Raw genomic sequence first — 21,024 nt, forward strand, 5'->3', positions numbered from 1 at the left:
ACAGAGATGGAAGGGACCTTGGAATCTCTTCTAGTCCAACCCCCTGCTTAGGCAGGAAACCCTACACCACTTCAGATAAATGGTTATCCAACATCTTCTTAAAAACTTCCAGTGTTGGAGCATTCATAACTTCTGGAGGCAAGTTGTTCCACCAGTTAATTGTTCTGATTAATTGAAAAAGTACCTTTGGGACAATCATGACCTGGATGAATCTCCACAGACAGAATCTGTATTGGGTAGAGTCCTTTCATAATGGCGTCTTGGTTTTTCCAAAAATTCATCCCTTATCAGAAGCTCCCAGATTCTTGCATGTAAGTTTATTCATTTCCGCTAAGCATGTCAAAAAGCCTGACAGAATTTGTGCAGTTAGGGGCTGTCGCTGATCTTGTTCCCTAATACTTCAATCTATTTCATTTCCAACTGTTAATCTACATTCATCTCTGATAAGTGATTTATTTATTTTTTTGCACTTAGCAAACAATGATGCTCTCACAGTCAGACTTAAGGATTTAAACCGATGCTATGGCAACCACGATGGACTGAAATACTGGCACAGAACACACACACACACACACACACCTTCTTTGTGCAACCTCCAGGGAATTTTGCTGGGTGTTCAATGGAACACCTTGGACCTCTTTGCTAGGAAATTTTTATAAATAAGCCAAGAGAAATTATCTAAGATATTAACAGGAACAAGAGGAATTAAAATGTGATAGCAGTGTTGCAACAGCTAAGGGACTGCCACAAAGAAGAGGGGGGGAGGGGAAACCATTTTCCAAAGCACCTGAAGGCAAGACAAGAAGCAATGGATGGAAACTAATCAAGGAGAGAAGCAAATTAGAAATAAGGAGAAATTTCCTGACTGTTAGAGCATTAATCAGTGGAATGGCTTGCCTTCAGAAATTGTGGGTGCTTCAACAGACTAGGCATCCGTTTGTCTGAAACGATGTAGGGTTTCTTGCTTGAGCAGGGGGTTGGACTTAGGACAGGCGTCAGCAAGCTGCGGCTCTGGAGTCACATGTGGCTCTTTCATCCCTCTCTGCAGCTCCTTGTCGCCAGTTGGCTCCACAATTGATAGGGCTAGGGCAGCAATGGCGAACCTTTTTTGGCTCGCGTGCCACAAGGGGGGGAGCGCGGGGGGTTGGGTGTGGCGTGCCGCACCCATAATGCAATGCGCGACCCCCCCCAGTGTGCATGCATGCACAATGCGCGACCCCGCTTAAAACGACCCTCCGAGCAAACCGGAAGTGACTTACGGTTTGCTCAGAGTGTTGTTTTAAGCGTTCCGAAGGCTTCAGGGAAGCCTCCGGACGGTCCCTGAAGCCTCCGGAGGCATCCGGGGGGCGGGGGAGGCTCTTTTCGCCCTCCCCAGGCTCCTATAAAGCCTCTGGAGTCTGAGGAGGGTGAAAAATGGCTTTTAAAAAGGTGAACTCAGCTGGCCAGCGTGTGCATGCGCGCTGGCCAGCTGACAGGGCAGCGCCTCGCGTGCCCTGACAAATGGCTCCGCGTGCCACTTGTGACATCACTGGGCTAGGGCTTTTGGTTAGGACAGGTAGAGGAAAAAGGGACGCCATACTAGGAGGAGACTCTATGGTGGGGAAACCAGATTTCCGGTCGGCAGAGGAAAAAGGATGCTGCACTAGGAGGAGACTCTATCATGGGGGAACCGGACTTCCAGTCATCTCCAGAATTGAACATGGGGCTTTTGATTAGGACCTCTGTGGCTCTTTGAGTGTTTCAGGTTGCCCCGGACTAGAAGATCTCCAAGGTCCCTTCCAACTGTGTTATCCTGCTATTCTTTTTGTTCAAGAAAAACTTCCTCAGTCACCTCACCGAACATTGTGCAACGTTATCTCCTTTAGTTGACTATCGTCTTTCACAATCCACTCTCCAATGTACAACATTAAGAAGAAAGAAAGAAAGAAAAACCTTGTTATACCACAGAGCTATATAAACCCCCCAGGGCGTTTTGCTCTCACATGTGTAAAAACACATATATCCACTGCATTTAACTTTTAATTCCCTCCTTTCCCTTTGCTTTGTTAGGCCGTTCCAGCTCTATGAAGATCAAAAGATTCTTTGCTGACAATTTAAAAAAAAAGGTATCACACCCAGCAATTGTTTTGCAAGAGGCCATTATCTGTAGGCAATTATCTATCTCCCAGACTCCTCCATTTCTGTATAACCTCTCGTTTTACTCTTCCCCCTATCACCATACACACTTGGCAAAAACCGTAGCAGGACCGAAAAAGTTATTCTTGAAAAATAATTGAGCTAGCACTGAACCAGCCAGATCGAGTCAGCTGTTCCTTTTCACCTGCATCTATTTTAATTCTCTGGCTGTGCAACCAAGTGTCACAACCTTTATTTTTCTTACGCTGGCTCCATCTGCGCAAAGATCTCACCCAATGTTAATAAGTGCACAGTTGCTCATCTTATATAAGAGGTTTTATAATAGCACTAGGCCTTAACAATTAGGGCAGTGTAAACTTGGGCCATACTGAAAGGGTAAAACTAAAGCAAATTTAAAAGAGAATAAATAGTAGACATAATCTACTCAGAAATAAGAATCCAACAGAAACCAACAGTTTGAGGAGGTTTACTTAACACCAGCATAGGAAGTCGAGTTTAGGGAGAGAAAGAGCATCACCTGTGAGCCCCTTGGACTGCAAGGCGATCAAACCGGTCAGTCCTAGAGGAGACCAACCCTGACTGCTCTTTAGAAGGCCAGATCCTGAAGATGAGACTCAAATACTTTGGCCACCTAATGAGAAGGAAGGACTCACTGGAGAAGAGCCTGATGCTGGGAAGGATTGAGGGCAAAAGAAGAACAGGACGGCAGAGAAGGAGGTGGCTGGATGGAGTCACTGAAGCTGTTGACATGAGCTTAAATGGACTCCAGAGGATAGTAGAGGACAGGAAGGCCTGGAGGAACGTTGTCCATGGGGTCACGATGAGTTGGACACATCTTCGCAACTAGCAACAACAAACTAAAAAACATCTCCTTTGGAGCCTTGTTGGCACAGTGGTTAGAATGCAGTATTGCAGGCAATATTCTGCCCAGAGTCTGCAGTTCAATCCTGAGATGGTGCAAGATTGATTCAACCTTCAAAGTCGGTCAAATGAGGACCCAGATTGTTGGAGGCAATATGCTGAGATTTGTAAACTGCTCAGAGAGTGCTGTAAAGCAATATGGAGCGGTGTATAACTACTATTGCTATCTACAGTATTTCCAACTATAGGCCATCCATAGATGGTTACCACTCCAAAGACACACACATCACCCCACTGCAGAATTGTTACTAAATGGCTGGGCTGATCTGAAAAAAATTATAATTAAAATATATAGATTCCAAGCTTCAAAGGAATTAGTGGTTAAGTACCAGCACTTAGCATAGGCACTGAAGAGAAGCCAACCATGCACTTTAAATAATAATGATGTCCATTCTGGATTACGGTTAGGCAGTTGGTCTTCCCTGACAGATATGTCTGTTGTTTCATTGGGAGCAATACAAAGTGGTTTGCCATTGCTCTTTCTCCAGGAGGTTCCCTCCGCCCCCCTATTTCCTAGTCTACTCTAGTCTAAACCACATTACAAATATTCAACTTTAAATGGATCAACATTTAACCCAACCGTGTGATGATGGTCTTACTCATGGAAGCCACATTTCTTCCAATCCAGCCTCAGCAGCTATTCTTGCTCAAAGGAGAGAGAGAGAGAGAGAGAGAGAGAGAGAGAGAGAGAGAGAGAGAGAGAGAGAGAGAGAGAGAGAGAGAGAGAGAGAGAGAGAGAGACAGACAGACAGACAGACAGACAGACAGTCACATTCTGTGTTCTCACTGGCTTTATTTTCTTTTTCTTCAGAGCAACTGAGTTTCCCAGCATTGCTAAATACATTTCATAATTATGGACAATTAATTTTACTTATGCAACTTGCTAGGAGATAAAGATTTCTCCTTTCTAGTTGTGTCTGGCTCTAGGGCACAGGGCTCATCTACATTTTTGGCCAAGGGAGCCAGTGAAGACAATTTCTGTGGTCAAGTGGCCAGCATGTAGTGGTGGGCTCTTACTGGTTCGGACCAGTTCGGCTGATTGGTTTGGCAGCCTGGGTTGCTGGAACCAGCTACCCAGGCCTGCCGTGTCCCGAACTGGTTCTCCTATTTTTGGCTTCTGCGCATGAGCAGAACAATTTTTATTGTACTGCGCACGCACACACAGTGCGCATCAAGCATGCGCTGTGAGCCCATGAGCGAACTGGAACCAGCTACCCACCCCTGCCAGCATGTCTATATGCCAAAGATGCATGGAATACTATTACCTTCCCATCGAAGTGGTACCTATTCATCTACTTGCATTTGTATGCTTTAGAAATGCTAAATGGGCAGGAACAATTGATGGCGGCTCACCCCATCATGCCGTGCTCAGATCTTGAACCCAGGCTGTCCGCTCTCCATCCAACAAGGTCAGCCTCGTTAATCCCTGAGCTGTAGCATCCTTTATTATAATATTTATTTTTTTAATTTTAGTTATTATAAATATTTTTATAATGATTATATAATGATTATAATTGTTCTTTCAAATAATAGGTAGGTTGGTGGGGCTACCTATTATTTGTAATAAGCACAGAAATGGTTGAGAATGGAATGGAGGTCATTATGAAACGGACCAGTTGAATCCCTAATAAGATCAGGTTCCAAAATTAATTGAGAATGGGCAAAATATCAGTGATAGAATTGAAGGGATCTGCTCCCAATCTCTGTTCCCCAAAACTGATCAGAAAAATACAAATTTCTCTCCTCTTCCCCATAAGGACTCAAGATCATACATACACACCTGTCCTCTTCTTAAAGGCAACTTGAAAAAAAGTGGTCTTTAGAGATAAGGTAAAGGTAAAGTTTCCCCTCACACATATGTGCTAGTTGTTCCCAACTCTAGGGGGCGGTGCTCATCTCCGTTACAAAACCAAAGAGCCAGCGCTGTCCGAAGACTTGCAGTGGTCAGCAAGACTAAACGCCAAAGGCGCACGGAACGCTGTTACCTTCTCACCAAAGGTGGTTCCTATTTTTCTATTTGCATTTTTACATGCTTTTGAACTACTAGGTTGGCAGAAGCTGGGACAAGTAATGGGAGCTCACTCCATTACAACGCACTAGGGATTCGAACTGCTGAACTGCCGGCCTTTGTGATCAATAAACTCAGCGTCTTAGCCACTGAGCCACCACGTCGCTATCTTTACAGCATAGCCAACCATATTAGAACAAGTGCCTACTAATCAATTAAAAATATAAGCTTCTCACAAGTTTGTGCTCTACAGACGTCTTGGGCCAGCCCAGCCCAAGGTGAAATGCAACCCTGATGTTGCGCTCAATGAAATCGAGTTTGACACCCCTGCTGTAGTGGTTGTAAGGATTCGAATTTCACCAGGTCTCCTCTGATGCTTTCTGCTGGATCAATTTTTAGGGAAGAGAATCTTTGGAATTGTAGCTCTGCAAAAACAAACATCTTTAGCATTCCTTGGCACTTCCTGAATTTCAGTTTCCACAATGCCTTGGAGATAGATGGCTCAGTAGCTTAAATCTATTGGGTACAGATGCCCACAACCTTGGAATGGCGAGAGAGAGAGAGAGAAAAAAAAATTGCACAATTGTCCAGGATTGATTGGCACATGTCTTTGTCCTCCCACAGACTCTGGCTTGCAGTTCCCAGCGAAACTGGATGAACGGCTGCAAGAGTTGCGGTTTGTGGCTGATCATTCAATTAACATGAAAGAACCAGACTGGCACGCAGGGTTACTCTGGCTGGACCAGTCTGTCAAGCCAAAATAGGAACAAGAAAGGGTGTTTTTAGAGTTCCAGCTAAGTCTGCAATCAGCTTCAAAGAGTATCAGCGTTTTCAAGCATTTCAATTAAATACTTCAATGGCCACCATAAGCCAGCAATGTGAGTTTTTTTTTTATAATTGGTTGGAAAGGGCTGCTCATCTTTGTAATTTAAAGACAAAACCTGTTAGCCAAAAACCATCAGAAATTCTGTGCATAGCTATGGAACAGGTGAATAGATGGTGGCAGGAAGCTCTTTCTGTTCTTCTCCTTTCATTTGTCAAAAGAATGCCATGTTTCTCTATGGCAGGGGTGTCAAACTCAAGGCACAAGGGCCAGATCCGGTCTGCAGGGTGCTTACATCTGGTTCACAGAACCAGCCTGGAAATATCAAAGGACCAGCCCCCACAGCCCGTTTTCGGCCTCCGTTGCTTCCTGCAGCATTCTGGCGGCCAAAAACGGGCCAGGTGGAGGCGCAACAAGGCCCCCTAATGCCCCATTTCGGCTGGCATGGTGCTGCAGGAGGCATCCACCCCATCTCCACTCCATTCCGCCCTCACCCCCCTTGGCAGCTACAATGCTGATCCTGCCCTTGAAGAAATCCAGTTTGACACTCCTGGTCTATGGTAATATTTCTCAACCTTGGCAGCTTTCAGATGGGTGGACTCTGATTCCCAGGATTCCCCAGCCAGCATGCTGGCTGGGGAATTCTGGGAGTTGGAGTCCACCCATTTGGAAGCTGCCAAGGTTGGGAAACATTGGTTTACGGCCGGGATCGGCAAACCTAAACACTCAAAGAGCCATTTGCACCCGTTTCCCATAGAAAAGAAAACACTGGGAGCCACAAAGGTCGTAACCGGAATCCCCCCTGTTCAATTCTGGAGCTGACCGGAAGTTCAGTTCCCCCACCATAGAGTCTCCTCCTAGCACGGCGTACTTTTTCCTCTACCTGTCATAACCGAAAGTTGTTGTGGCGACAACTGGAAAACCCTCCCCTTGCCATAGAGTCTTCTCCTGGCACACTGTGCTTCTCTCCCCACCCCCACCGGAAGCTCCTCTCAAAATTGTGGTGCCGACTGGTGACGGAGCCGCAGCAGAGGGAGGAAAGAGCCACATGCGGCTCCAGAGCCGCAGTTTGCTGACCCCTGGTTTACGGTATCAACAAAAATCCAAAGACGTCTGGGAGCATCTTTTCCAACTCACAAATATATTAAAGGACGGGTCCTATCTCCTTTTCTTCGAAAGCAACCTCCCCTCTTGCAAACCTTACATAGCAGCATTACAGCCAAGTGACTAAACACCAACAACAGTTCAAAAAGTATGTTGGTTCGCCTGTTTGATATCAGAATGGGAGACAATCTAAATATTCCAGGGCTGCAGACTTGATTGGAAAGTTGGGGGAAAAAAAGAAAAGAAGCCAGTGTCAAGTCCCTTTCATTCTGTTGCCAGGAGAAACCGTACAGCCTTGCTCACAAAATCACTTGAAGTCAAACTCAACTTGAACATGGTTTTTATCTTTTAACCCAGGTGGGTTTATTAAAGGCGGTTGCGATGTCGGTTTTTTAACAGCAGAGGTCCTCCTTCCTCATAGCTTAGTAACATAGAGCTAAGCTACAGCACTAACATTGGGGCTACCACAAAAATCTCAGCCATAAAGCACCAGAAAGTGACAAATTGCAGCTATTTAGCATTGTATAGCCATCCTAAGCAACAGGACATTTAATAGAAAGTGAGGACTGATTATGCTAATGTGCTGCCATTTGCTACACCTTACATACTAACCCAATAATTAAGCAAATTTTGATGGAGGGTGTCACTAGGACAGGCTCCACGCATGAAAAGAAAGTGGAGGGGAAACAGGGACTTGTTTTATGCAATGGTTGCACAATGCTTTGCCACCTATGGCTCCGTGGGCGTCGGATTAGGGGAAATGTTTATCAGGATCTAACTGTGAACAACAGTGACTGTATCCCAGTTAAGCCGGTCAGGTTCAAAGCTAAATTGCCACATTGGACAACAGCCAAGTTCAGAGTTTGCATTAGCACAAAATGGAGTAGTTTTAGTTTTTGGTTACTACTAAGATAGCTGGTTGATGAGACAATTATGCCTGGATCCCCAGATCAAATCCAGGTGAGACTTGCTAACCATGTTTTTTTTTAAAATAACAGTTTTGCAATTGGCTCTGCAAATGCATTAAGTCATAAAATATGGTTGACAAACCACTGCAGCTGCCTAGCTCAGTCAAACTTCTTTAATAAGGTAAAGGTTCCCCTTGCACATACGTGCTAGTCATTTCCGCCTCTGGGGGCGGTGCTCATCTCCGTTTCTAAGCCAAAGAGCCAGCGCTGTCCGAAGACGTTCTCCATGGTCATGTGGCCGGCATGACTAAATGCCGAAGGTGCACGGAACGCAGTTACCTTCCCACCAAAGTGGTCCCTATTTTTCTACTTGCATTTTTACATGCTTTCGAACTGCTAGGTTGGCAGAAGCTGGGACAAGTAACGGGAGCTCACTCTGTTACACGGCGCTAGGGATTCGAACCTCTGAACTGCTGACCTTCTGATCGACAAGCTCAGCATCTTAGCCACTGAGCCACCGCAACCCTAAGCTTGTTTAATAGCCACACACAAAATATGAACTTTCATCCGATCATTATAGTATCCAAAGCCCCATAAGTGAGATCACCTTAGTAAATTGGAGATAGTGGTAAAAACCACATAGTTGGCAAAAAATATGCCTGACTGGTGGGGTTGTTGTTTTTTTTTTTTTTGACAAACAAGCTGAACAATTAATGGGTATTTATACAAATTCCAAACAGAGGAAAGCCAATTCTTGAATTCACACAATAAAATAACTTACAATTTGATTTCTTTAATTTTATCCTCGTGTGTTAGTGAACTCAACTTCTGGAGTTTATTCAATTAGCCACAGAAAAGCAAAGCCAGGTCTTAATGCAATAGAGCCGCATATGGCTCTTTCATCCTTCTGCTGCGGCTCCCTGTTGCCAGTCGGTGCCACAATTTTGAGAGGAGCTTCTGCTTTGGGTGGGGGGAAGGACGGTGCACCAGGAAGAGACTCTATGGGAAGGGGCAGGTTTTCCGGTTGGCTCTTCAATTGATAGGGCTTTCAATTAGGACAAGTAGAGGAAAAAGGATGCTGTGCTAGGAGGACATTCTACGGTGGGGGAACCAGACTTCCGGTTGGCTCCAGAATTGAATGGGGGGGTGTCCGATTAGGACCTTTGTGGCTCTTTGAGTATTTAAGGTTGCCGACCTTTGCAATAGGTGAATCTAATCAATGAAGCCAATGTAGGTGCATTTGCTGTCTAATCTAAAAATATGCATACACTCTTTCTGAGTTAACATTCTTTAAAATTGCCTTTCTCAACATGGTGATCTGAGGATGACAGGAAACGCATGTCTTCTGTCATATCGAGCTATTGTTGGTCAATGCAGCTGAAGAGGGGCAGGTGGAAGGAAATAGCTTGAGTCTTCTTGAATGTAACAAAGAGAGAAATGTGGTTGATATCTAGGTGATTGCTCATCAAGACTATTGGGGCTGCTTTAAAACATGCACACACACGCACACACACTCTGCAATTAAAATTCTCATTATGTTTATCCATTTGCCTTTTTGTAACCTCCAAAGTTAGCCCAAACGGTGGATTATGCCACAATAGTTTTTGAATCAAGGTACCTAACATCTGCTAACATAAAGAATACATTTAAAAAACCCACAATGCTTTACTCCTATGGAATCAAAACTTCCACAATATTCAGACTAGTTTTATTCACAAAACTGTGGCCATTGTAGTATCCCCCTAGTCAAGTGATCATGATTTCCAATGGACCCTGCCAGCTTCCCAGAAACAAAGTCAGTGGGGAAGCCAGCAGGAAATCAGAAGCTGCTTTTTGGCTCACCAGTTTCTGCTATAGTCATGTTTTATTGTGACTTTACATAAAGCAGAAAGCCAAACCAGGGAGAATGTGCTGATTTATCTAGAGAAACTGGTATTCCGGCACGGTCAGCTGTACGTTGCTTTAAGCCGGGGGAAAAGAAATGAAAATGTTAAAGTATTCTTGAACGATGGCAGATTTACCAGGAATGCCATCTTCAAAAGTGTCCTTCTTTAAATGAAGATAGGACATATTTCTCTTGCTAGGCATCTTTCATTTTGAATAAACAGATATTTTGTTTTGTTTTTTTTAAAGCAAAGTAACAAATCAAATGATAAAAGAAGAGCCTAGGAACTCTTCTGGTTTGGAGAAATTCCTGAGTTGAATCCAAACTTAGCAAAAGGCTGGAGAGAAATCAGTTCTTGGGCTCAAAGAACGGTGCTTCTGATATTTGTGATAATTAAAACTGATATTATCCTTAGGTGGGCTGGAATAAAGAATAGTAGTTAAATACCCATTTTAAGGGATATTTTTGTTTTCCCTTACTCTTAATCAAGTAGTATGCACATTGACACTCTGGGTTCATGTATTATACTAGATCACACTTTAGACCAGGGCTGTCAAACTCCCGATACATCACGTGATGCTACTGTGATGACGTGACTTTGACACCCCTGGTTTAGACCATTGAAAACCAAGGTCTTGCTTCATAGTTGTCCTAGTCACAGATCTAGAGCAGTCCTTATTTAATGACCGCAACTGGAGTCAGCCACTGGATTAAGCAAAACAGTTGCTAAGTGAAACCATGACTGTGCTTAGGTTCCTCCTTCAGCTTTCCTTTGCTTTACAAATCTGTGACAGTCAATGGGTTGCAAAGTTACTTTTTCAACTCTACTGGAACTGCGGTCACTAGCCAAGGCAGTTGTAAAACAGGTATAGTTCTTTCTCCTGCTACTAGGAGATATTACATCTTTTGGAGTTTAGCTTGTTGTGCAAGGCAGTTTAATCTTTAAGAAGAAAGAAGCTGGCACGACGATCCATTGTCCCCACAACTCAAGAGTCTTTAACAATGAAACTGTCACATCTTGAGAGATCTGTATTCAGTCATGAGATGTACATTTTCCTCTATGACAGTTTCTGGTTCTTTAAAACTACTTGAGGTTTATACTTGAATTGTAAGGCACGATGCATATGTCATAGTTGATCTATTACATGTACACAAAGCCAGGTACATGTATGTTGGATCAGCCCCAAGCTGCAAAACTACACAGACATAGGACATTTTCGTACCTATGCAGAAGCAGACAGCTGATCTGTAAAAGCTCTACCTGAATGCATTGATTTATGTATTCCTGGCCACCCCAATCCTAGAGAAGAGTTTTCTGGGTTGCTAAGAGCAAAATCAAAATTAAGCAATCTAATTAATCTAAAATGATCACAAGAAGTCACAAGGAAACGTTTAAAACGCCTATGGAGGGTGTTTTGAGGAGTGGCAGAGCCCAAAGGAGGAAAGCCACAGATAGAAGTGCCACTGTGTCATTAGCTTCTAAGCTCCTGCGCCTTAATCAGTGGATTTATCTAAATCAGTGTTTCTCAACCTTGGAAACTTTAAAAAGTGTGGACTTCAATGTTCTGGCTGAAGAATTCTGGGAGTTGAAGTCCACACATCTTAAAACTTCCTAAGGATGAGGAATACTGATCTCGACCTTAACCTCGGTGTTTATAACCCAAGATTATAGCACATCTTTTCCAGAGGTGGCATTCAGCAGGTTTTGACCAGTTCTGGAGAAACGGTAGTGGAAATTTTGAGTAGTTTGGAGACCCGCCTCTGACTGGCCCCACCCCCATCCATTCGCTGCCTCCCGAGTCCCAGCTGATTGGAAGGAAATGGGGATTTTGCAGTAACCTTCCCCTGGCATGGGGAGGGAATGGAGATTTTACAGTAACCTTCCCCTGCCACACCCACCATGTCACGCCCAAGCCATGCCATGCCCACCAAGCCACGCCCACTGAACCAGTAGCAAGAAATTTTGAATCCCATCACTGATCTTTTCCCATCTCAGCAGTTTTCCATCACTTCCCCTCCCCCCCCCATGAGTGAAACTGCATGTCCACAGAAGACATGTTGGTTTGTTTGCAAGGCACCCTGAACTGGGACTTAACCCCCAGGGTTTGTCATGGTCAGTTCTGACTCTGAGGTGTCTTGAGAAGGTGGTGGTGACTTCAGAGGACCCTGTGGAATAGCAGCCTCACCCAGACAACAGTAGGGGGGACACATCAGACTGATTGGGCAGTAGAGGCTATAGACCAGCTTGGAAGCAGCAGAATATGAGAGGTTTGATCCAGGAGCTCCTTCCAGTCCTAAGATTGGGCTGAATGAAGGACAGATCTCTATGTATCTGATGAAATGCCCTGTAACTCATAAAATGGACGCAAAACAAGTTTTCTAATGAATCAGACATGAACAGGAGCCTCTTGTTGCCTTATCAAAGTTGGCAGAAGTTGTGGGTGCTCTAATCACTGGAAGTTTTCAAGAGGAAATTGGACAGCCATTTGTTCAGAATGGACAGAAGGTTGGACTAAAAGACCTCCAAGGTCCCTTCCAACACTTGTTATTATGCTATTCTCCTTATGCTGTCTTCAGGCTCCCTGCCAGGCAAGGGGTTTCCCACCAGTGACTGCTTGTCCTTGGTGGGGTCTCTTTTATGACCATCAGAGGCAAGCCATCCATTACAGATAAGTATTCCATTTACTGGGATCTCTGTCTGTTTATGCCCTGAACTCTTTCCTGTGAAAACTCTCTGCTTTTTTGAACCTGGATTGGCTGACAAACTATGCCAACTCTGTGGTCTCTGGAGCGTGCACCGATGGGATCTTGCTTGCAAGCATCCAAGTGATCGGGGACAGTTTGAGATTGTGTGCACATCACCCTACACACCTGGCCTGCCGCTGCTGTAATGTCTCAAAATCACGTAAAGCCGAGAACTGTGCTCCTTTTTGTGTGTGTCAGACCTGGGACAGGACAGTCTGATTCACGCAACGTAACTAGATGAGGGTTAGCTTGTTTGCAGTTCAGACAGAATTTATGAACACAGTTCCAACCCCCTCAGGAGGTGTTTTCAGAGGCCACTTCGCCATTTCTTGTAATAGTCTAAATGCGTCTGCAAAGCTTGTGGTTTCCACCCTCAAACTGTGAATATTCTCTTGTGTTTCAATAGTTCCCTTTTTTTTTTTTTGGCTATTGAAGCCATGGCAATTCTCACTTCTTGAAGAGTGATGTAGCAACCTGTCTACCCCACCTCCTCAACTGAAGGAGAGGAACCCAGCTACGCAGGGAGCAAGCAAACACATTGAATGTTCCACCCACAAACATCAGCATTAAAGCAAAATACATTTTGCCCACGGAAGTTCATAATTTTTTTAAAAAAATAATAATAATAATCACCCTTCCTCAACCAAACACTCACCGAAAGCAAAAGTCCAGGCACATAAGTGAAGGAAAAAGGCCAGCCTCCCCATGGTGACTCTTCTCCTTCCCAACCTTTCTTAGTACATACTTCACCTTCCCTTTTAAATGAAGGCAGCCGGCGAATCGGAGGCTCACCACTTCTCCAACAGGGTGGAGCTTCAGCTTGGATTTCAAAAGCGTGGGAGTTTTGTTTGGGGCAGGAAGAGATGGTTGGCCAAACAAGGGTGTGGAAAGAAGAAAAGCTGATTGTAAGAGTCTGCTCGGAATTTAGGGAAAACGACCTTATTTTGCATTGGCTTAGATCAGGGGTGTCCAAACTTGGGAACTTTAAGACTTGTGGACCTCCACAAAATGAAGTAGTAGAGATTTTCTCCACCTTCTTCTACCTTAGCAGAAGCTTGGAAACAAGCAGATTTCAGAACCAGAGGCGGGAGACGGAAAAATAGATGGAAACTAATCAAGGGAAAAACCAACCAAGAACTAAGGAGAAATTTCCCGACAGAACAATTAATCAGTGGAATGAGTTGACTCCAGAAGTTGTGCGGGCTCCAATACCAGAGGTTTTAAAGAAGAGATTGGACAGCCACTTGTCTGAAATAGTATAGGGCAGGGGTGTCCAAACTTGGGAACTTTAAGACTTGTGGACTTCAACTCCCAGAATTCCCCAGCCAGCATGGCTGGCTGGGGAATTCTGGGAGTTGAAGTCCACAAGTCTTAAAGTTCCCAAGTTTGGACACCCCTGGCTTAGATTCACATCCTTTATTTGGGTTTTCGAACCAACTCACTTTCTGGATTCAGACAATACGTTGAGCTCCGGATTAACCAAACAGGCTGGGTTTTCACCGTAATGTCACCAAAAGACAACGATTACTCAGGTTTTGCGTCTTATAGGCAGGTAGTTATATACATGTAGGAGGTAGTTATTTTCCTGGGATCCAACATCACCGCAGATGTGGACTGCAGCCAAGAAATTAAAAGATGCTTGCTCCTGGGGAGGAAAGCTATGGCAAATCTAGACAGCATACTAAAAAGCAGAGACATCACTCTTGACAACAAAAGTGCGTATAGTCAAGGCGATGGTTTTCCCAGTTGCAACGAATGGCTGTGAAAGTTGGACCACAAGAAAGGCTGAGCTCCAAAAAATGGAGACTTTTGAACTCTGGTGCTGGAGAAGTCTCCTGCAAGTCCCGGTCAGTTTACCTAGAGGAGATCAACCCTGACTGCTCTTTAGAAGGCCAGATCCTGAAGAGGAAACTCAAATACTTTGGCCACCTAATGAGAAGGAAGGACTCACTGGAGAAGAGCCTAATGCTGGGAACGATTGAGGGCAAAAGAAGAAGGGGACGACAGAGAATGAAGTGGTTGGATGGAGTCACCGGAGCAACAGGTGTGAGCTTAAATGTACTCCAGAGGATGGTAGAGGACAGGAAGGCCTGGAGGAACGTTGTCCATGGGGTTGCAATGGGTCGGACACGACTTCGCAACTAACAACAACAATGCATGTAGTTCCTAGGTTTCTAGTTATGCATCTTGGGCAATGTCAGCCATCGCCTACTATCTAGTGTCTGAATTGGGGTAACAACAGCCTTGACAATTCCAGGGTCCAAAGTTGAGACGAATGCTTCTGCTGCCTTTTAGACTTTGTGGCCAGGGTGACCTTCTGAAACTTGAGGACAAGGAGCAATGGTTTCTCCTTCCTTGGATAAGTTCAGGCAGAGGCTGGGCAGCCATTCATAAAGGAGGCTTTAATTTTGATACCTATACCAACAATCGATTCAATGTCCTAAAGAACTTCTTATAATTTTATGTCAATGTTCCAATGTCGCTTGGCCATGGACAACTGGACCATGTTTTATTTGAGGATCCCAGTTTTTCCTGATTCCCACAATTGTCAACCACAATCAAGTGGCTCCAGTCCCCGAGGTTCCTTTATGGTTGACTGCAATACACTGACCCATAAACAGGGGTGGGCTGCTATGGGTTTGGAAGAACTTCTAGCTAACGTTACGGCTGATTCGGGAGAACCTCCAAATCCCACTCCTGGCTGGCCATGCCCACCCCTCCCCTCCCAGGACTCTCCACGTAGCCTGTTTTGGACACAAGGTAAGAGCAGGGCCTGTGCAGAGGCTCTGGGAGGTGGGAAAACAGGCATCCCAGAAGGCCTCTGGAGCCCGAGGAGGTAGATTTTGCCCTCCCAGAGACTCAAGCAAAGCCTCCAGAGCCTGGGGAAGGTGAAAACGCCCCTCCCCCATGGTGCAGGAGGGTGACTAAGCCACACCCACCATGGCCACGCCCACCCAGCAACCGAGCAGAGAACCCGTTGCCGAATTTTTTGAAGCCCACAAACTAATCAAATGAGCCGACTCCACATCATTCTAGGCCAAAATTGGTTAGTTTGTGATTCAGACAAGCAAAACCTCAGCATACGTTCCCACATGATAATAAACCAAAATGTGATTTGCTTGGGGACGCTGTGTGCTCTGGAAGCACATCCAGTGAGGTTTAGTCATACATTTAAATCCAGCAATTGTGCTGGATGAAACCTGTATGCAGTAACATCCAAATATTCCAGAAACTTCCTTGAAATAATGTTTGGGAGAAAAGCAGATTAAAAACCCGAGAAGCCTGTTGATCTGGGCATCCTCACACAAGCCATTAATTTCAATTGCCTTGTAGGAATAAATCAGAAAAGGGAAGGGAAGGAAGACAGCACCCCAAACTGGTTTCATTTGCAATTTATTCTCCCGGCTGCATGCAAGACCGTTAACACCAATTGCCTTGCAGGCAGGATGCGAGATGTTAGCTTGTTTTTAAGTAGTATTTCATTATATTTTGATTTAATATTGTTTCTATGGCTTGCACGCTGTTCCAGGAGGCTCCTTCTTCTTCTGAGAGGCAACAGGTATGAATAATGGAAACAATTTCTCCAGGCTCTTAGTTCTGAGCTTGCTAAATAATCTGAAATCTGATTTTTTTTAAAAAAGACATTCTATTCATTTGGGGGTGGGGGGTGGGGGTAGTATAGATGTACATCCCGGCCAACTGTTTTCCCAGCCTCTAGAATTGCATCTTTTAAAATTATTTTGATGTGTCAATTTTGGTGAATGGTATTTACAAAATACTTTTAGTGGTTGGGGGAAAAAAAAGACAACCAACCACAGTCCCCTTTAAGCTTTTTTTTCTGCAGGTTGAGCTGAGCTGCTAAAAGCTAAACTGGACCTTGCATGTTTCATCAGTGGGCAAGTTGTCTGTCTGTCATCTCTTGTCTCTGTCTTTCCTGCCTGCCTACCTACCTGCCTACCTACCTACTTACCTACCTATCTATCTAAAAACTTTAATACAATACAATACAATAGTAGAGTTGGAAGGGACCTTGGAGGTCTTCTAGGCAGGAAACCCTATACCGTTTCAGACAAATAGCTATCCAACATCTTCTTAAAGACTTCCAGTGTTGGGGCATTCACAACTTCTGGAGGAAAGCTGTTCCACTGATTAATTGTTCTCACTGTCAGGAAATTCCTCCTCAGTTCTAAATTGCTTCTCTCCTTGATTAGTTTCCACCCATTGCTTCTTGTTCTACCCTCAGGTGCTTTGGAGAATAGTTTGACTCCCTCTTCTTTGTGGCAACCTCTGAGATATTGGAATAATGCTATCATGTCTCCCCTAGTCCTTCTTTCTCTTAAGCTAAACATACCCAGTTCCTGCAACCGTTCTTCATATGTTTTAGTCTCCAGTCCCCTAATCATCTTTGTTGCTCTTCTCTGCACTCTTTCTAGAGTCTCCACATCTTTTTTACATCGTGGCGACCAGAACTGAATGCAGTATTCCAAGTGTGGCCTTACCAAGGCATTATAAAGTGGTATTAACACTTCACGTGATCTTGATTCTATCCCTCTGTTGATGCAGCCTAGAACTGTGTTGGCTTTTTTGGCAGCTGCTGCACACTGCTGGCTCATATTTAAATGGTTGTCCACTAGGACTCCAAGATCCCTTTCACAGTTACTACTACTGAGTATGGTATCACCTATACTGTACTTTGCAAGTTCCTATCCTGTTTATTAAACCTGGAAATTCCAACTTGCTATTTGGGCATGGAAATCTTCTTCCTGTGTCTACAGGAATCCAGGGATGTCTGCAGGGAACTAGTGAGTAGAAAAGCTCGTTACAATTCCTCTCCAGACAAGAAGACGACTTGAGGTCTCCCGCAAGTACTCCAGGCAGTTGCTTCTGACAAGGATTCTGCAAGACAGCAGTTTCCCATGGGTTTAGAGCTCTGGCAATGAGGGTCTTTAAAGATTGGGTTAACATATCTGATCATTTGCAAAAATGGCTTTTTTCCCCACTTAAATATTAATGTGTAATAAAATGTTTATTCACAAGAACATGGTGGCTCAGTGGCTAAGATGCTGAGCTTGTCAATCAGAAAGGTCGGCAGTTCTGTGGTTCAAATCCCTAGCACTGCGTAACGGAGTGAGCTCCCATTACTTGTCCCAGCTTCTGCCAACCTAGCAGTTCAAAAGCACGTAAAAATGCAAATGGAAAAATAGAGGCCACCTTTGGTGGGAAGGTGACAGCGTTCCATGCGCCTTTGGCATTTAGTCATGCCGGCCACATGACCACGGAGACGTCTTCGGACAGCGCTGGCTCTTTGGCTTCAAAATGGAGATGAGCACCGCCCCCTAGAGTCGGGAATGACTAGCACATATCTGCGAGGAGAACTTTTACCTTTAATGTTTATTCACCCTTTTTAGCTATTAGGATTCTTTAGTTTGAGAGCACTGCGTTAGTTTCCTTCAATTCTTAGCAAAATAAGTTTTAAACTACAAATTTAAGGACTTATTATTTTTCCTTTTGGAATAAACAGCGAAAGAGTGATTAGAACTTTGATTCTGAAAAGTTACAAAAGGTCCAGATGGACCTGAAATAAGATTTTTTGAATGAATAATAAGACTCCTTCATGTGGGAAAATCCTTTTATTTTGAATTCTCTTTACATAAAATTTATAGTTGAAACTTTGAAGGTTGGACACTAGAGGGAATCAAAAGGAACTAAGTGTTAAATTCAGACTGGAGCCAAATACTTTACCGTTGGACATGTTGAAGGATATTTTTAAACAATGGATCTAGAAGTTTGTTTTAAGAATGTCTGTCTCTGTAGATGGACAAGGCTTAAAAGAAGATATGGCAGAGGAACAAGTTTTGCCACGCAAGACTGAGACTGATTAGAAAGTAGATTTAAAAATGACAGGCTACAAGAACAATACGGAAAAAGATGCTATCCAGGACATAAAAATGAAACCTGGCTGATGTCTTAATAATAAAAAGAGACATACAAATAACAAACCAAAAGAGTGATTTAGATAACATTACTATATTGGATTTATAAAAGAAACTTTGATAAACAAGGGCTCCCAACAAGTTGAAGTCCATACGCCTTAAAGTTGCAAAGGTTGAGAAATATTGCTCTACAACCTAATTAAAGCTGAGAGATATACATATCTTAGTATCAGCAGTATCACAATTTTCACCCATATTCCATGGAAAACCAATGAAATGAAATGCAGAGAATCTGAAAGAAAACTACCACAGAATGACAGAGTTAGAAGTCTTCTAAATCCTGTTGTGGCTCGCCAGCGGAGCAGGTGGCAGATTCGGAAAGTGAGGAGGTTGGGGAGGAACATGGACCAGTTCTGGAGTCTGGAGAAGGCTCTGATGAGGGCTCTGCGTCGGAGGCAGAGATGGGGCCAGGGATGTCCGACAGTTATCAGCTACCTTTGGAGTCGGGTATCAGTGGGGCAGAAGAACAGCTGGAGCCTGTTCCCGATGTGCACATGAGCAGAGCTGCCAGGAGAAGGGAACAGCTAAGGGACAATGGCCGACACCGGAGTAAAGGCACAGGTGGACAGTGAATGGCGCCTCCCAGAGGGGATAAATAGGAGCAAAAGAGGAGGGGAGTTTGCAGGAGACAATTAGTTCAATTCATTAGGGTGAAGATCTGTTCCTGACTTCTTGCCAAGAAATTGCTGCTACAGCCTGGCATTTGGAAGATATCGGCTTGGCAAGCCTGATAAAGGTCTGTGGTTGTGAAATCTCATGAAAGACTGTTTGCCAAGACTTTGCTGGAAAGGAATTCCCTTTAACCTAAATAAAAGAGGTTTCATCAGGATGAGGAGTCTGCTTCATGATCTTGGGTGGCCTACATCAGAACAAGTCCACCTGCTGCACAGCGAGGAAATCCTATACCAGTGATGGCGAAACTTTTTCGCCTTGGGTGCCAAAAGCACATGCGCGTCCCCACCCCCATAATTTAATGCCCCCCTGCACATGCATGTGTGCCCCCCCTGCTGTCCTCCACATGTGCACACGACTTTCTAGGAGTCTGGGGAGGGCAAAAATAGCCTCTCCCGCTCCCCAGAGGCCCTCTGGTGGCTAGAAACCTCCGGTGGGCCCAGGACAGTGGTGGGTTGCAGGCGGTACGCCCGGATATGGGCGTACTGGAGCCTGCCCGGAGCACCAGGTACCCTTCCAGTACGGTGCTCCGGAGGGCCCACCTGCCCGCCAGCACTCCTTACCTGTCTTTAAACCCTGCGGCGCTTCCGCACACACGCATGGCATGTACAGCGCCTGCGCGACGCTCTGGCTAGCAGCTGGAGCGTCGCGGAGACCTGCGGAGGCGTCGCTGGATGGTAAGATGCATGCATGCGCCGCGTGCGTTCATGTGGAGGACGCCGGGCCCCGTTGCAACTATACCGGTTGCAATGGGATCCGGAACCCACCACTGGCCGAGTAGTTCCGTTTTTCGCCCTCCCCAGGCTCCAGAGGATTTCTAGGATGAAAAACGGCCCAACATGCAAACCGGAAGTTCAGGAACGGACTTCCAGGTTGCCTGTTGGGCCATATTTCTCCCTCTGGAGGCTTCAGGAAGTCCATTCCTGAACTTCCGGTTTGTGTGTTGGGCCATTTTTCACCCTCCCCAAGCTCCTAGAAATCCTCTGGAGCCTGGGGAGACTGAAAATCACACATGCTTGTTGGAGCTGACAGGGCAACACCATGTGTGCCCTCAGAAATGGCTCCGCGTGCCACGTGTGGCACTCGTGCGATAGGTTCGCCATCAGGGTCCTATACCATTCCAGACAATCTCTTCTTAAAAGCCTCCAATGAAAAATAACCAGACCTTAAATGGTGCTCCATGAAGACTCCGGAACAAATTGTTAGTGACATCCCAGTTCTCAATTATCAGAAAGACGTGTCTCCAATATTAATGGACTGTGACTTCCTAAGGAGCACCTTCTGCTCATGTTATAGTAGGAAAAGAATGGGAGAACAGCAGAAACCGAAGCACAATGTCTCAAAATAGCTAAGTGCGTAATCTGAAAACGTTGTCACAGGACGTTAAAAGCCACAGTGGGCGAGAGGAAGAGAAGGCACCAGTTTTTAAAATATAACTTTCATTGATATTTTTAACAAGGTTTTTTAAAAATACAAATATTAGAAAAGAAACCAAGGAAGGAAGAATTATGAATTGAAAAAAAGGAAAAGATTGTAAGGAAGCAGCTTCTGATCTTTTCGACAGCAGCTATAAATCCATTTATATTTTACCTTTTCTTGTTAAGGTTAACATCGCAATTTCTTTCTTTCCATAAGCTACCCTTTCTGCTTATCAAACTCACAAATTGCACATTTGTTTCCCTCTTTTTTCAGCAAAAAAAATCCATTAGGGATTTCTAGTCACTGATAAATGTAGTTGTTGATCTTTCTCTAATCAAACAAACTAATTTTGCCATCTCTGCTACTTCTGCCATCTTCAGCAATCAATGCTGCATTGTGGGTGCTTCAGA

At 44.6% G+C, this 21,024-nt stretch overlaps 2 protein-coding genes across 3 annotated transcripts in view; both read right to left on the reverse strand.

The window, feature by feature from the left end:
• Nucleotides 1-21,024, reverse strand: part of LOC309396643 (digestive cysteine proteinase 2-like) — a 415,994-nt gene that overhangs the window by 78,259 nt on the left and 316,711 nt on the right. The window lies entirely within an intron of this gene.
• LOC309396645 (digestive cysteine proteinase 2-like) overlaps nt 1-21,024 on the reverse strand; it is a 65,701-nt gene that overhangs the window by 35,561 nt on the left and 9,116 nt on the right. The window contains exon 1 of one of the 2 annotated variants that reach the window (XM_081961948.1): nt 13,186-13,340. The exons of the other annotated variant lie outside the window; for it this stretch is intronic. Within the exon in view, the coding sequence (XP_081818074.1) occupies nt 13,186-13,237 (52 nt within the window). The 5' untranslated portion in view covers nt 13,238-13,340. Of the gene's footprint in view, nt 1-13,185; nt 13,341-21,024 lie in introns of those variants that run through there. 2 annotated transcript variants of the gene reach the window in all.

The sequence above is a fragment of the Natrix helvetica genome (assembly GCF_964273705.1).
Source record: "Natrix helvetica genome assembly, chromosome: 9".
Classification (NCBI taxonomy): Eukaryota; Metazoa; Chordata; class Lepidosauria; order Squamata; family Natricidae; genus Natrix; species Natrix helvetica.